Source organism: Raphanus sativus, chromosome 1, assembly GCF_000801105.2.
Source record: "Raphanus sativus cultivar WK10039 chromosome 1, ASM80110v3, whole genome shotgun sequence".
In the NCBI taxonomy this organism is placed as follows: Eukaryota; Viridiplantae; Streptophyta; class Magnoliopsida; order Brassicales; family Brassicaceae; genus Raphanus; species Raphanus sativus.
This window is the reverse complement of record NC_079511.1, coordinates 22,821,578-22,835,921: the sequence shown is the minus strand read 5'-3', so window position 1 is coordinate 22,835,921 and position 14,344 is coordinate 22,821,578. Positions and strand designations below refer to the sequence as shown.

General features: G+C 36.4%; 3 protein-coding genes and 1 pseudogene across 3 annotated transcripts; 2 read left to right on the top strand and 2 right to left on the bottom strand.

Annotated features, from left to right (window-relative positions):
- The first annotated feature begins 1,930 nt into the window (after positions 1-1,930).
- LOC130497666 (F-box protein At1g49990-like) lies at positions 1,931-2,617 on the top strand. The gene has a single exon (XM_056990655.1). It carries the CDS (start codon positions 1,931-1,933, stop codon positions 2,615-2,617), a length of 687 nt encoding a protein of 228 aa, XP_056846635.1.
- A 461-nt stretch (positions 2,618-3,078) lies between these two features.
- LOC130497665 (ATP-dependent Clp protease proteolytic subunit-related protein 1, chloroplastic-like) lies at positions 3,079-11,553 on the bottom strand (annotated as a pseudogene).
- Positions 11,554-11,923: 370 nt separating this feature from the next.
- Positions 11,924-12,637, top strand: LOC108812343 (uncharacterized). Its single transcript, XM_057010119.1, has 3 exons — positions 11,924-12,179; positions 12,262-12,308; positions 12,397-12,637. Exons 1-3 carry the CDS (start codon positions 11,969-11,971, stop codon positions 12,529-12,531), a joined length of 393 nt encoding a protein of 130 aa, XP_056866099.1. The 5' UTR covers positions 11,924-11,968; the 3' UTR covers positions 12,532-12,637.
- Positions 12,638-13,027: 390 nt separating this feature from the next.
- LOC108840068 (F-box protein At1g49990-like) lies at positions 13,028-13,799 on the bottom strand. The gene is made up of 2 exons (XM_056990650.1): positions 13,722-13,799; positions 13,028-13,675 (listed from the first exon to the last, which is right to left on the bottom strand). Exons 1-2 carry the CDS (start codon positions 13,797-13,799, stop codon positions 13,028-13,030), a joined length of 726 nt encoding a protein of 241 aa, XP_056846630.1.
- Positions 13,800-14,344: the final 545 nt, after the last annotated feature.

Below are 14,344 nucleotides of genomic sequence, written 5' to 3'. Positions count from 1 at the left end.
TAAACTCCACCAACCTGTCATCTTCCATATCATCAACCAATTCCACCTCAAAACCGTTCAGCACTGTTAACACACGAAACTCCTTCTTAGGACACACAGCTTCATGCGCCTTAGACCATTTATCTCCACATTTAAAACAAAGACCTTGCCTTCTCATTGCGTCCAACTCTGCATCAGAATGTCTCTGTCGAGGTCGTTGAAATGGTCGTGTTGGAGGAGCATTTTCTTTCTAGGGTTTAGGATCCAAGCTGATTGTTTTCTGATAGTTGTTGTTAGAATAATTTCCACCTCTCGTATTGTTGTGAGTCCCTGATTTGGTTTGACCTTTATCCGTTTGAGATGAATCACTCAACACCTTACAGAACGTGCTTGACTCCATCTTCAATACCGCAGCTATGAAGTTAGAAAGCCCTTGAGGCTCCTTCATACGGATCACTTCCTTCATCTCTTTGTTCAAACCAATATAAAAGACTCGTTCCATGTGATGGTCCGGTAATCCTGTAACCTGAGCTGACAGATCTTCAAACTCTGACACATACTCTGCTACAGATCCTGTTTGCCTGATTGAGAAAAACCTGGTAGTAGGTTCATCATCAATCGACTCCGAAAACCGTACATACATCCTCTGTTTGAAATCTCTCCAATCCATAAATCCTCCTCTCTTCATCACCCATGCATACCACTTCTTTAGAGCTCCTCTCAAACACAACGGTACCAGATCTAGTCTCGACTCTTCATCATAACGGCCTAGCTCAAAGAAATACTCCACATCTACCATCCATTCGGCCACCCGAACACCCTCACAAGTAGGCATCTCAATCTTCTTAAGCATATTCTCCCGATTATCTAGATTTAATTGCTCGTTCCGATAACCTAGCGAAGAATTTTCCCGAATCTGTTCCCGATGAGAGTTCCGTACCTGAGAACGTGAAGAGGAAAACATCTGTTCTCCCCTCGGAGATCCGATCGGAAAAGATTCGCGCACCGGTTGCTTCCCTAACGCCTTGATAAGAGAATCGAACTTCGTATCGAGCTTCGAATCGATCGACGACAGCTTCGAATCAAACGAGTCCACACGCTTCGTCAGTGAATCAAATCTCCTATCCTTCTCCTCCGCATCCTCCGATAGTTTCTCGCACATCGACATCAGGAACTGTATCTGACCTTGAACCTTCGTCGGTGCTTCCACAGAAGCATCGGAATAGTTGGATTTCGTCGCCGAAGACATCGTAACCACCGCGTTGAGTTCTGAACCAGTATCGCCGCACCAATGATAGATTTATGATGTATCTAACTCTGTAACTCTCTCTCTCTCGCAATGAATCTCTCTTTGTATTTGAATGAAATAAGTACTTGATTATAGAAGTCCTCACGATCTCATAGCGATCGATCCGTGACTCATATCGTCAACAGAATAACAACCAAATCAAGCATAAAGGAAATGTAAAAGCTTCAAATGTATTTATACTCAGATGATAAAGTAAAGACTCTGACTCCTCCAGTGTCTTTACTTCTTCGGTTCCTCCTTTTCCACGTCAGATGTAACCGTTTTTTCCCTCCCCTTCTTCTTCAAATATCTTCTCTTCCGCGCCACTACTCTTCTTTCCTCTCTGCCTCACATAAGCTCTTCTATACTTATCACATCCCTTTGCAACCCTATCCCAATCACGACTACTACTACTATGTAGCTTCTTCAAATGGATTGGTTTGGAACGAACAAATATATCCCAACGATGAGGAAGCTCGCAGAATCAAACCCACATCTTTCGTGGGCAATCCAGTTACGCAAGAATGCGTTGTGATCCCTCCGCCTCCAGAGCCTCTTACCAATCCCTTTAGTATGGTAACGCGTGTTGTGAACGGTGTCGTTTCGAGCTTCAAGTTGATTAGGACTTGTTATGATAATTTTGATAGACACAATGTACGGAGCATGTGTGTGTATTCTTCTGAGACAGGGATATGGGCTTTCAAGCAACTTCGCACCCCTTGTCCTCTTCAGGTATATGGTTTTAACAAGTCGTTGATTCTCGACGGGATGGTTTATAAGTGGGACAAGAGAGTGGACGATGATACTGGCCCTGGAGTTCTTGTTGTTTATGACTTTTATGCCGAGAAAGGTGATGATAATCAGTGTCGGATTATACATCTACCTGGCACGTATAACAAGTACGTTAGGAGATGCTTGACTGCTTCGTGCGGAGATGTTATCTACGTTGAAATATTGTATCAAAGATTGAAGGTCTGGAAGCTGAAGAGTAACAACTCCTCTGATGGAGAGTGGTGGCAGTTGACGAGAGAGGAGATCGACATGCTCTCTGTCGGATTTGATGTCCTTTGTTTTCCTTTGGGAATGAACCCGTTCGATACTGATTTGATCTATCTATGGAGTCGACAACACAGATGCGTGGTATCTGGTAATTTGAGGACACAAGAGTTTACTCTTCATCGGGAAGCGGAGACTTGGAGTGATGGTGAAGGTAGTTGGCGCATAAACACGTCTGATTCTAAGAAGTATATGGAAGAAACATATGAATTTGATACAAATTCGGTCATCACATTATCACAGTATGTGCTCCCGCAGTGGATGGATCCAGTGCCCTCCTGCCCGCCATATTGACATCTCGCTGTCTCTGAAGAATACACATACGTGGTCCATACGTTGTTTTGTTTAGTCTTGTTTATAATCAGGACGCTACCTTTCAGGTCTCCTCTTGTTTGATGACTTAATTCCTCGTCAACACTAACTTGCAGTGTGACATTAGCTGTGTACTATATCTATCTTTTTTTAGTGTTCCCATCGACAAAGTTCAATTTGATTATTAAAGTGATGTTTTCTTCTGCCGCAACGGTTAGGAGAATAGCAGCGCATCTTGTTGGACTGTACTCATAGCTATGGACACGCCTCAGTGAGAAGAGTTGAGTCTAGGGAGATACATGTGTTTTCTAGAGAACTTTGGTATGTTATTTATTCTTTTTGCCAACACTTTTGTGCGTTAATGCTTAATTGTTTGGTTACAGACTGTGAAGCATGAATGAAGGCAGCACGCAGATTATTACTTAACTTAGTGAGGTCTAAGGTTATACAAAGCATAATTTGAAACTTACCCGTTTTTCAAAGGAACTATCCTGCGAGTCAGCTATCTTGTCTGCAATTCCATAGTCAATGGCTGCTTGTGCTTGGAGTTATTTAGGTCGCTTATTGTCCTCGTTGATCTACTCTCTCGTTGATCAACTCTCTGGATTTACCAGTTCCTTTAGCTAACAGCTCTATGTAGTACTCAGTATTTGCATCTAGTTCCTTGGCCTGCCAAAGGAATATTCATAACAGTACAAGTGAAGAAATTTATATATAAAAGGTTACAAGAATGTGAGGAGCCACCTTTATCCACATGTCTATGGCAGCTCCGCTCGATCTGTTTAGTTTTGGCAGATATAGTTTTGCTGCACCATAAACCATCAAAAACTTATATAAGCTTCAACAAGTAAGCAAGAGGTATTAATATGTACATCATGATCTAACAAACGTGCCACAGTTGATAGTGTAAACATCTGATTTGAAATACTTTAAATCACAAACAAGAACCCAAACACTGAGGTGATGAGAATTAGCTACTTCAGGGGTTACTGGACATGGAACCACAAGAGATATCACATCAGGTGCGTAAATGATTACTGTATCATCACAATAAAGATAATTGCACAGAATTTTTTCTCGTGAGGTGACTTACATAAATGGTGTCAGCTATGGAATAAGCCTCTGTTTCAGACCCAACAGCTCCATCTTCTCTCATTCTACATGGCATTTAGCAAAAACGAAGTAGTAGATCAGAGAAGCTTGTTAAATGGAACAAGCAGGTTGTCCAAATAATTCTATAAACAAACCATATGTAATCAAATTTATTGAAGTGCCCGAGTCCCGGGTGAGTTTCTGTATAGGTAGATGGGCTTTGCAGGGTTGTCATAGTCTAACCACATAAACTGAGCAATGAGTAACTCAGTAACTGCCGGTACAGCAAGTGAAATGCATGCCAAGGTAACAGAGCATAGTAAGAAGCATAGTAACAAAGAAATTTACTATGGAAAATAAGAAAGTCTTACTGTGATGCAGCGCAAGCTACGATAACACAATGAATCCTATTTAGTCTGAGAATACCTAGGATCAAAGTCTTCTTGATTCGTTGAGAACTCTCGAGTTCTAGCCGTAACAAGGAAATAAAAGGGTTTCAAACCTCTCTTTATAAAATATCAATATCAATAATCTCATACAACTCTAGGCATAAGATGCCTATTTATATGAAAACCAAATAACCTAATAACTATTAAAATCCTTAAGATAATTATAACTAATTAAAATAAATATCAAAACAAATAATAAACTAGATAATTAATATATTGAGAATATATCTAAATATCTCTCTGCATCATTCTCTTCGGGTTGGAGAAGATTCGTCCTCGAATCTTAACCGTGGTCTTCAATCCCAAAATCTTGTCGATAACAAACATAATTGTCTCTTCCTCTAATTTTCCGTCGATCATATCCTTCAAATAAAAGAATATAATTCTTTTGCACTACAACTTTAATCTTCATATCTTCCGTAGAAAAACAAAAGAATTGAAAATTTGCCTTCACGTGCCTTTTAGTATAAGATGACAAAACCTCCACTATCTCCATTCTTCTCACGAACAAGCCTTCTTTAATAGGGTTGAAGTGGCTGCCACCGTGGACGTCTTCTCTTGATATCACGGTTTGACTTTGATTCATAATCACGTCCTTTGGTAATTGATAGTTGATGAAGTTCATGTTATCTTGCTCGTAGATATCATAAACTGGATCACCAATAATATCTATGTAACCGATCTCTTCACTTTCGAGAAATAAATTCTCCATGATTCCAGAATCGAGTTTTGATTAAGAAACCAAAACACTTTGCTCTGATACCAAACTGATGCAGCGGAAGACTTAAGAATAGACGGAAATTGAGTCTTAGGCATTCTCTAGTTCTATCTTTAAAGCTTCCGCTACAACAACGGATCTCTAGATCTATCTTTTAAGGCTTCCGCTACATCAGGTGGTATCAGAACCGGTGTTTTGGTTTCTTAATCAAAACTGGATTCTGGATTATGGATACTTTGTTCGTGGAAAGTGAAGTTATTATTTACAAAGAAATAATTGGTCCTGCCATCTATGATCGATATGATGAGGATATGATGACTGGCGAGCGTATTGATTTTGTATTCAGAAAAGATGCTTTCAAGTCAACAAACAAGCACGTGAGAAATCTTTTGGGTGTTGTTAAAGGTCAAATATCAAGGTTTGAAGATGATAATTGGTCTACACTTGGAACACCATATGGCGTTGAAGACTTGTTGGAATTTTTATACAAATTTGCTATGAAGTTCAAAAGGGGAAGGAGTCAATTGATTGTGCAACGTGCGGTAATTGTTTCTTGGCAAACAAAAGGGTTTTACACAGAGGATCAAGATATTCAATGGCTTGAAGGATTTTACATATGGAATAGAAGAACAAAGTTAATAGGAGACTACGGTTAAGATTCAGGGACGAATCTTCTCCAACCCGGAGAGAATGATGTAGATAGATATTTGGAAATATTCTAAATATTTTATTATTGATTTATTAATTATTTAGATAATTATCTTTATGTTTTAGGGTTTTTATGGTTTTCTTATATATAGCCGTCTAGGCTTAACTTTGTATTCAGTTTATGAGTTTTGATTTGATTAATAAAAGTTAAGAGTTTTCTCTTTGTTGTTCCTTGTTTTCGGTAGATCATTGGTGATCTCAACGAATTTAAGAAGACATTGACCTTAGGCATTCTTAGACTAAATAAGATCTTTGTGATTATCCTAGTTATCCGGGTATTCTTAGAATCAACGGATCTCTAGTTTTATCCTGATGTAGCGGAAGCTTTAAAGATAGAACTAGAGATCCGTTGATTCTTAGAATACCCGGAAAACTAGGATAATCACAAAGATCTTATTTAGTCTAAGAATGCCTAAGATCAATGTCTTCTTAAATTCGTTGAGATCACCAATGATCTACCGAAAACAAGGAACAAAAGAGAAAACTCTTAACTTTTATTAATCAAATCATAACTGAATACAAGATTAAGCCAAGACGGCTATATATATAAAACCATAAAACCCTAAAATATTAAAGATAATTATCTAAAATAATTAATAAAAACAATAATAAGATATTTGGAATATTTCCAAATATCTATCTACATCATTCTCTCCGGGTTGGAGAAGATTCGTCCTCGAATCTTGTTCGTAGTCTTTGAATCCATCTTGTTTTCCAAGAAAAACTCTTCTTCGAATCTTCAATAGCATGTTTTGCACGACTTTTGCACGGATCTGTTTATAACATGAATATTCACAAATCCGTTTTTGCACAAACTTTGCACGCAGTAGATCATGCACGAAATCTTCATCAACACAATTTCGCCCTATTTTTGCACGGCTCTGATTTTCAAAAGATCCCTCTTTGAAGACAAACTCAATAACTTGAACATCATCTTCATACACGTCGTAGATCGGATCACCATAAATCTCTCAATAGATCTCATGGTTCTCTTCTCTCTCAACAAAAGGACTTTCGCCCCGGATAGGATAGATGCTAATACTCACCATGACATCCAGAATCGTTCTTCGATTGAGAAACCAAAGAAACGCGGCTCTGATACCAACTGATGTAGCGGAAGCCTTATAAAATAGAATTAGAGATCCGTTGATTCTGAGAAAACCCGGAAAACTAGGATAATCACAAAGATCTTATTTAGTCTAAGAATGCCTAAGATCAATGTCTTCTTAAATTCGTTGAGATCACCAATGATCTACCGAAAACAAGGAACAAAAGAGAAAACTCTTAACTTTTATTAATCAAATCATAACTGAATACAAGATTAAGCCAAGACGGCTATATATATAAAACCATAAAACCCTAAAATATTAAAGATAATTATCTAAAATAATTAATAAAAACAATAATAAGATATTTGGAATATTTCCAAATATCTATCTACATCATTTAAAGCTTTAAATTGATATTTGTTGTCTTAGAGTTTTTCTTGGAAAATCTGATACCAACTGATGTAGCGAAAACAAGGAACAAAGAGAAATCTCTCAATTTTATTGATCAAATCATAAACTCATAAACTGAATACAAACTTTAGCCTAGATGGCTATATATAATAAAACCATAAAACCCTAGAATGATAAAGATAATTATCAAAATAACTAATAAAATAAATAATAAATATTTGGAAATATTCCAAATATTTATCTACATCATTCTCTCCGGGTTGGAAAGATTCGTCCTCGAATCTTAACTGTGGTCTTCAATTTCAAAATTTTCAAGATTTAAAATCTTCACGTGACTCCTTAATTTTTTTCGACTCTTCCAACAATAATGTTCTTCATATAACTTCATCAGTGCAAATAGATTTCTCAAATTGACGTGCTCCATATTATAATGACAAGTTGAATCCCCTAATAGGCCTTCCCTGTCCAAAGTCGAATAGGCAACATTAATCTTCTCATTATGTCCACCAACGTCTTCTTCTGACTTAGATTTTGATGTCTTACTTTTGATAACACCAATCAAATCTCTCACATTGACTTTTGTTGTCTTGAACGCATCTTTGGAAAATATGAAATCAACCGGCTTGGTAATTATCATGTCTTCACCATATGTATCATAAATCGGAGGACCAGTAATTTCTTTGTACATAATAACTTCACTTTCCACGAACAAAGTATCCATAATCCAGAATCCAGTTTTGATTAAGAAACCAAAACACCGGCTCTGATACCACCTGATGTAGCGGAAGCTTTAAAGATAGAACTAGAGATCCGTTGATTCTTAGAATACCCGGAAAACTAGGATAATCACAAAGATCTTATTTAGTCTAAGAATGCCTAAGATCAATGTCTTCTTAAATTCGTTGAGATCACCAATGATCTACCGAAAACAAGGAACAAAAGAGAAAACTCTTAACTTTTATTAATCAAATCAAAACTCATAAACTGAATACAATGTTAAGCCTAGACGGCTATATATAAAAAAACCATAAAACCCTAAAACATTAAGATAATTATCTAAATTAATTAATAAAATCACTGATAATTATCTAAATTAATTAATCAAATCAAATCAAAAAACATTAATTAATAAAATCAATGATGTAGCGGAAGCCTTATAAAATAGAATTAGAGATCCGTTGATTCTGAGAAAACCCGGAAAACTAGGATAATCACAAAGATCTTATTTAGTCTAAGAATGCCTAAGATCGATGTCTTCTTAAATTCGTTGAGATCACCAATGATCTACCGAAAACAAGGAACAAAAGAGAAAACTCTTAACTTTTATTAATCAAATCATAACTGAATACAAGATTAAGCCAAGACGGCTATATATATAAAACCATAAAACCCTAAAATATTAAAGATAATTATCTAAAATAATTAATAAAAACAATAATAAGATATTTGGAATATTTCCAAATATCTATCTACATCATTCTCTCCGGGTTGGAGAAGATTCGTCCTCGAATCTTGTTCGTAGTCTTTGAATCCATCTTGTTTTCCAAGAAAAACTCTTCCTCGAATCTTCAATAGCATGTTTTGCACGACTTTTGCACGGATCTGTTTATAACATGAATATTCACAAATCCGTTTTTGCACAAACTTTGCACGCAGTAGATCATGCACGAAATCTTCATCAACACAATTTCGCCCTATTTTTGCACGGCTCTGATTTTCAAAAGATCCCTCTTTGAAGACAAACTCAATAACTTGAACATCATCTTCATACACGTCGTAGATCGGATCACCATAAATCTCTCGATAGATCTCATGGTTCTCTTCTCTCTCAACAAAAGGACTTTCGCCCCGGATAGGATAGATGCTAATACTCACCATGACATCCAGAATCGTTCTTCGATTGAGAAACCAAAGAAACGCGGCTCTGATACCAACTGATGTAGCGCAAGCTACGATAACACAATGAATCCTATTTAGTCTGAGAATACCTAGGATCAAAGTCTTCTTGATTCGTTGAGAACTCTCGAGTTCTAGCCGTAACAAGGAAATAAAAGGGTTTCAAATCTCTCTTTATAAAATATCAATATCAATAATCTGAATACAACCATAAGCCTCGACGGCTATATATAATAAAACCGTAAAACCCTAAAACATTAAAGATAATTATCTAAATAATTAATAAAATTAATAATAAGACATTTAGAATATTTCCAAATATCTATCTACATCATTCTCTCCGGGTTGGAGAAGATTCGTCCTCGAATCTTGTTCATTGCCTTTATCTCGTTTCTCTTCTTTTTCTTCTTTTTCCATTGATAATATTTTCCAAATAAGAAAATAATATTTTGTTCCACCTTCAGCAAGATAATCAACATGGAAGTTAATGATTCCATCTCCTCGCTACGATTGAAAGCTCGTATTAGATCACCTTTAACAAAAGCCCAGTTGGCTCCACAACTTCCAAAACGTGAGTTGCCCTGCTTCAAATTGCTGCCGTCCACGAGAATGAAAATATTCTGACGAGTAACTTCTTCGCTCAACTTGTCAACCTCTTGACCACGCAATTCCTTGTCGTCGTATTGAATCCAACCGTCATCATCATAAAGATCGAAGATTGGACTTCCAATAATTGTTTTGTAAACAATTATTTCACTATCCACGAACAAATTCGTCATGATTCCAGATCGAGTTTTGATTAAGAAACCAAAACACCAGCTCGAAAGAGATTTGATTAAATTCATCTTCTTTAAGTTGCCTTGTTATTGATTTGATTAAATTCATCAATACAGGAAGTTGGTCTCAAGACGCTATCGAAAGAAACTGATGTAGCGGAAGCTTCTAGGGATAGAACTAGATCCGTTTATTCCAAGAATACACGAATCTAGGGTTTGTGAATACTCTTCACAGTGCTTAATTAAAAGCTCTTAAGGTTTGTGAATACTCTTCACAGTAGTTTATAAAAACCTCTTTAGGGTTTGAGAATACTCTTCTCAGTGGTTTTGGTTTATCAAAACCTCTTCTGGAAAACTCCTTTATTAAATCATCATAAACTGAATACAAAGTTAAGCCTAGACGGCTATATATAAGAAAGCCATAAAACCCTAAAATAGTAAAGATAAATATCTAAATAATAAATAAATAAATAATAAAATATTTGGAAATATTCCAAATATTTATCTGCATCATTCTCTCCGGGTTGGAGAAGATTCGTCCTCGAATCTTGATCATAGTCTTCGAATCCAGAACGTTTTCCAAGAAAAACTCTTCCTCGAATCTTCAATAGCTTGTATCGCACGATTTTTGCACGAATCCGATTGTAACTTGAATCTTCAAAAATCCGTTTTTGCACAAAATTTGCACATAACAGATAATTAAGATTCTGCCCAAAATCTTCATCAATACAACTTCGCCCTATTTTTGCACGAAAATTGTTCTGCACAGACTTTACACAGATTTCGCCTCGTCCGAATTTTGCACAAACTTCATCTTTATAGACAGAATCGACAACACAAATATCTTCTTTGATAAAGCTCTCCTCGTTTTCATCATCATCCAACTGCACATCTTGAGCTCGTGCTACTTCTCTTTTCTTTAATGCCTCATCGAATTTATTTAATGCCTTGCAGAAATCTTGTTCTAACTTCTTATTAATCTTGTTGAAACTTGTTGATATCTTCTTTAAGCTTTTCCAAGATCTCAACTATCTCAACTAGTTGTTGTTGTTGTAGATACATCTGCGATCAAGATAATAGAACCTGGCTCTGATACCAACTGATGTAGCGGAAGCTTCTAGGGATAGAACTAGATCCGTTTATTCCAAGAATACACGAATCTAGGGTTTGTGAATACTCTTCACAGTGCTTAATTAAAAGCTCTTAGGGGTTGTGAATACTCTTCACAGTGGTTTATAAAAACCTCTTTAGGGTTTGAGAATACTCTTCTCAGTGGTTTATCAAAACCTCTTCTGGAAAACTCCTTTTATTACTTAGAGATGAAGGGTTTATCAGCCAAGGTAGCATATCCTAGCATCCAAGAGCAGAGAAGGCAAATCAGGAGGAGCAGTTCTTGGTCTTGCAGATCCTCCTCCACCTCTGTACATTTGGACACTAATGCTAACCTTCTAGGATCTGCTACATTCATACCGGACATACTCCATATCCCTCCATTGTCCAAACAATTTCTTCTAGACGAGAGGCTTTCCTGTTAACAAACAAGCAACACCACCAAAAGACAAGATAAGATTCATACAATTTTTTTTTTTTGTCAATAGATTCATACAATTGAGAAGCAACTTTGTACTCTTCTTACCTATCTCCAGATTCTGAAACTGAAACAAATCGACTGATAAGAAGGATTAAAAGAGAAAAAAAAAACAACCTATGTGACTTTCTCAGCTTGCCTACGGACAGGGCTATCCTCTGTCATGAACATATCCATTTGAGCTGGACTGAGCCCGTAGAAGTATTGTGGTACATTCTTGAAGTCTTGCATCACTAAAGAAGATGCAAAGAAACATCTAGTAAGTTTTTAAAGACTACAACATGTTCTCTTAATACACAAGATTTCTTTCCAACCAAAAATTGCAGCATGCCAGCATCAACATAATATATTTCACCATTCTGTCGCACAGACGACTTACAAAGGTAAAAAAGACTAAACCGGTTTCATCTCTCCAAATTTAAGTCAGGGTCTTAATTGTAAAGTTATATAGTGAGGGACCATTTTGTCAGCTTTCAACTATTTATGTGGGCTTGATATCTATTTTTTCATAGGTCAGGGGTTGAACTTGTAAAACTATATAGTTATGAACCTTTGTACAAAAAAGATGTTTGCTTCTTCTTAACGTAGATAAGATATTTTAAAAAAACACCTTATCCTTGTGGTGGTGAAGTGAAGAGGAGAAAAGATGAGTTCCGTAGGGCAAAGCATACTCATGGCTTTAACAGTAACTGTTAACAAATACGCTTCCTCCAATGTTCAAGCTGTGCGCAGAAACGAAACCAAACGCGATTCTTTAACATCTTCAACCACTGATTTAAGACGCAGAAACATCATCTTATCCTCCTCCTCTTCCTTCCTCGCTGCCGCTTTGACCAGTAGCGATCAGCTTCTCCAGAGTAAGTAAACATTCTTTAATCTGTGTTTCTTCCATTTTGATGTTTCTTTTTGTCTGAACTACTACGTCGTTTCTGGTTTCAGAGTATTTGAAGAAGACTGAGGAAAACAAAACCAAGAACGACAAAGAGGTAAAGAAACACTTTTCTATTGTTAGCTTTTGTCTGAACATTTTTCTAATGATTTTTTTTTTTTGTTAATGTTGGAGGAATTAAACAGAGATTGGACAGTTATTACAAGAGGAACTATAAAGACTACTTTGAGTTTGTGGAAGGATCTACAAAGGGGAAGACAGAAGCAGAGCTCTCTGAGTCTGAGAAACGGATACTCGAATGGCTCAAGGCCAACAAATGATTATGATGATGATGATGATGATAAATTTTTGTTCTCCAGGGAACTGGAAAAGAAAAACTGTTCAGTAATTTATAAATATTAGTATTTCATTCTGTGATTTATATAATCTGTTTCGAGAAGCAAAGAAGCATCAGAATCCAAGCTGAAGCTTGAGGAGGACGCAATAACAGTGTCAAGAGAGTGGAGAGGACTGTCTCAGGTAATCATTTTATTGTTGGCTCCTTCATTTACAAAACCTTGTCTCGTCTTAACAAGCACTCTTACATCAGCTTCTCAGTCATTCACACGAGTATGACAAATGAAAGAAACCGATTCAAACTTTTTCCATTAATATATTACACAAACCTAATGTCACACTGCAAGTTAAGTCTTGATGAGTCACCACGAAATAGCAAATCCGATACATATTAGTATCCTGATTATAATTAACCAGACTAAACAAAACACATAAACACTGAAGAACAGACTTTGAGAAAGTGACCAAGAAGGATATAGATCAATTTGGCGGGCGGGGCAGTGGATCCATCCACTGTGGGAGCACAAACTGTGATAATGTGATCACCGAAGATGGATCATATATAGCTTCCATATGATTCTTAGAATCTGAGGTGTTTACGCGCCAGCAGCCTTCACCATCACTCCAAGTCTGTGTTTCCTGATGAAGAGTAAACTCTTGTGTCCTTAAATTTCCAGATACAAGGCAACTGTGCTGTTGACTCCATAGATAGACCGAATCAGAATCAGACGGGTTCATCCTCAAAGGAAAACAGTCACAGGCCATACTGATTTCATCTCTTGTCAACTGCCACCATTCTCCATCAGAGTTGCTACTCTTCTTCAGCTTCCAAACCTTCAATCTTCGCTCCAATATTTCGACATAGATAACATCTCCAGAGGAAGTAGACATGCATCTCCTAACGCACTTGCTATACGGGAGAGGGAGTGGTATAATCCGACACTGATCATCTGCTTCTTCAGCATAAAAGTCATGAGCAACAAGAACTCCAGGGCCAGTCCCAGTATTATCATCCCGTCTCTGGTCCCACAGATAAAGCATCCCGTTGAGATTCAAGGGCTTATTAGAACAGTAAGCTGGAGAGGAAAAGGGGAGCGAAGCGTCTTGAAAGTCCATGTCCCTGTGACCCTGTCTCAGAAGAATACACATACAGTCATACACTCTCCACGTATACCTTTCTCCCTAGAGGCTCAGTAATCTTGTGAGAAGTCCTAACCACTTTGAAGCTTGAAACAGCACCGTTTGAGCCCATCAGTATTATTGACATTGGTAATCATAATAACCAATAATAACTTGTGTTTGTCAACAACAATAGTGATTAATCATACATCTTTATGCACAAGGCCCGTGAGATTTATACATCTTAACTGTAAATAAAAAAGAGATTTATAAAATATATAATTTTTTTCCTTTTTCAAACAAATCCTAGCAAAAAGAAAAATGTAAAAGCTTATTTAATAAAATATTAAATTAGTACATAAGAAAGTGTATAATATTGTCATTGATTTGATTGCCGTTATTTAATTTCATTATTTTCATTTTAATTCTTATTTCGAATTGGTTTAAATTTAAACTTTCATAGTGTCTCCTGTTATCTCTATCCCTAAGTACAAAGTTGATAAAACTTCATATATGCATTATGATTATAAAGTATAAATATTAATTTGAACTTATCTTTGAAAAATTAAAACAATTTTTTAGTTATAAAATAAATCTCACACAACATATCCATAAAATTAAAAGCTATAATAAAATAATAAATTATTTTCTGTTTTTATCAAACTAAAACATCAAACA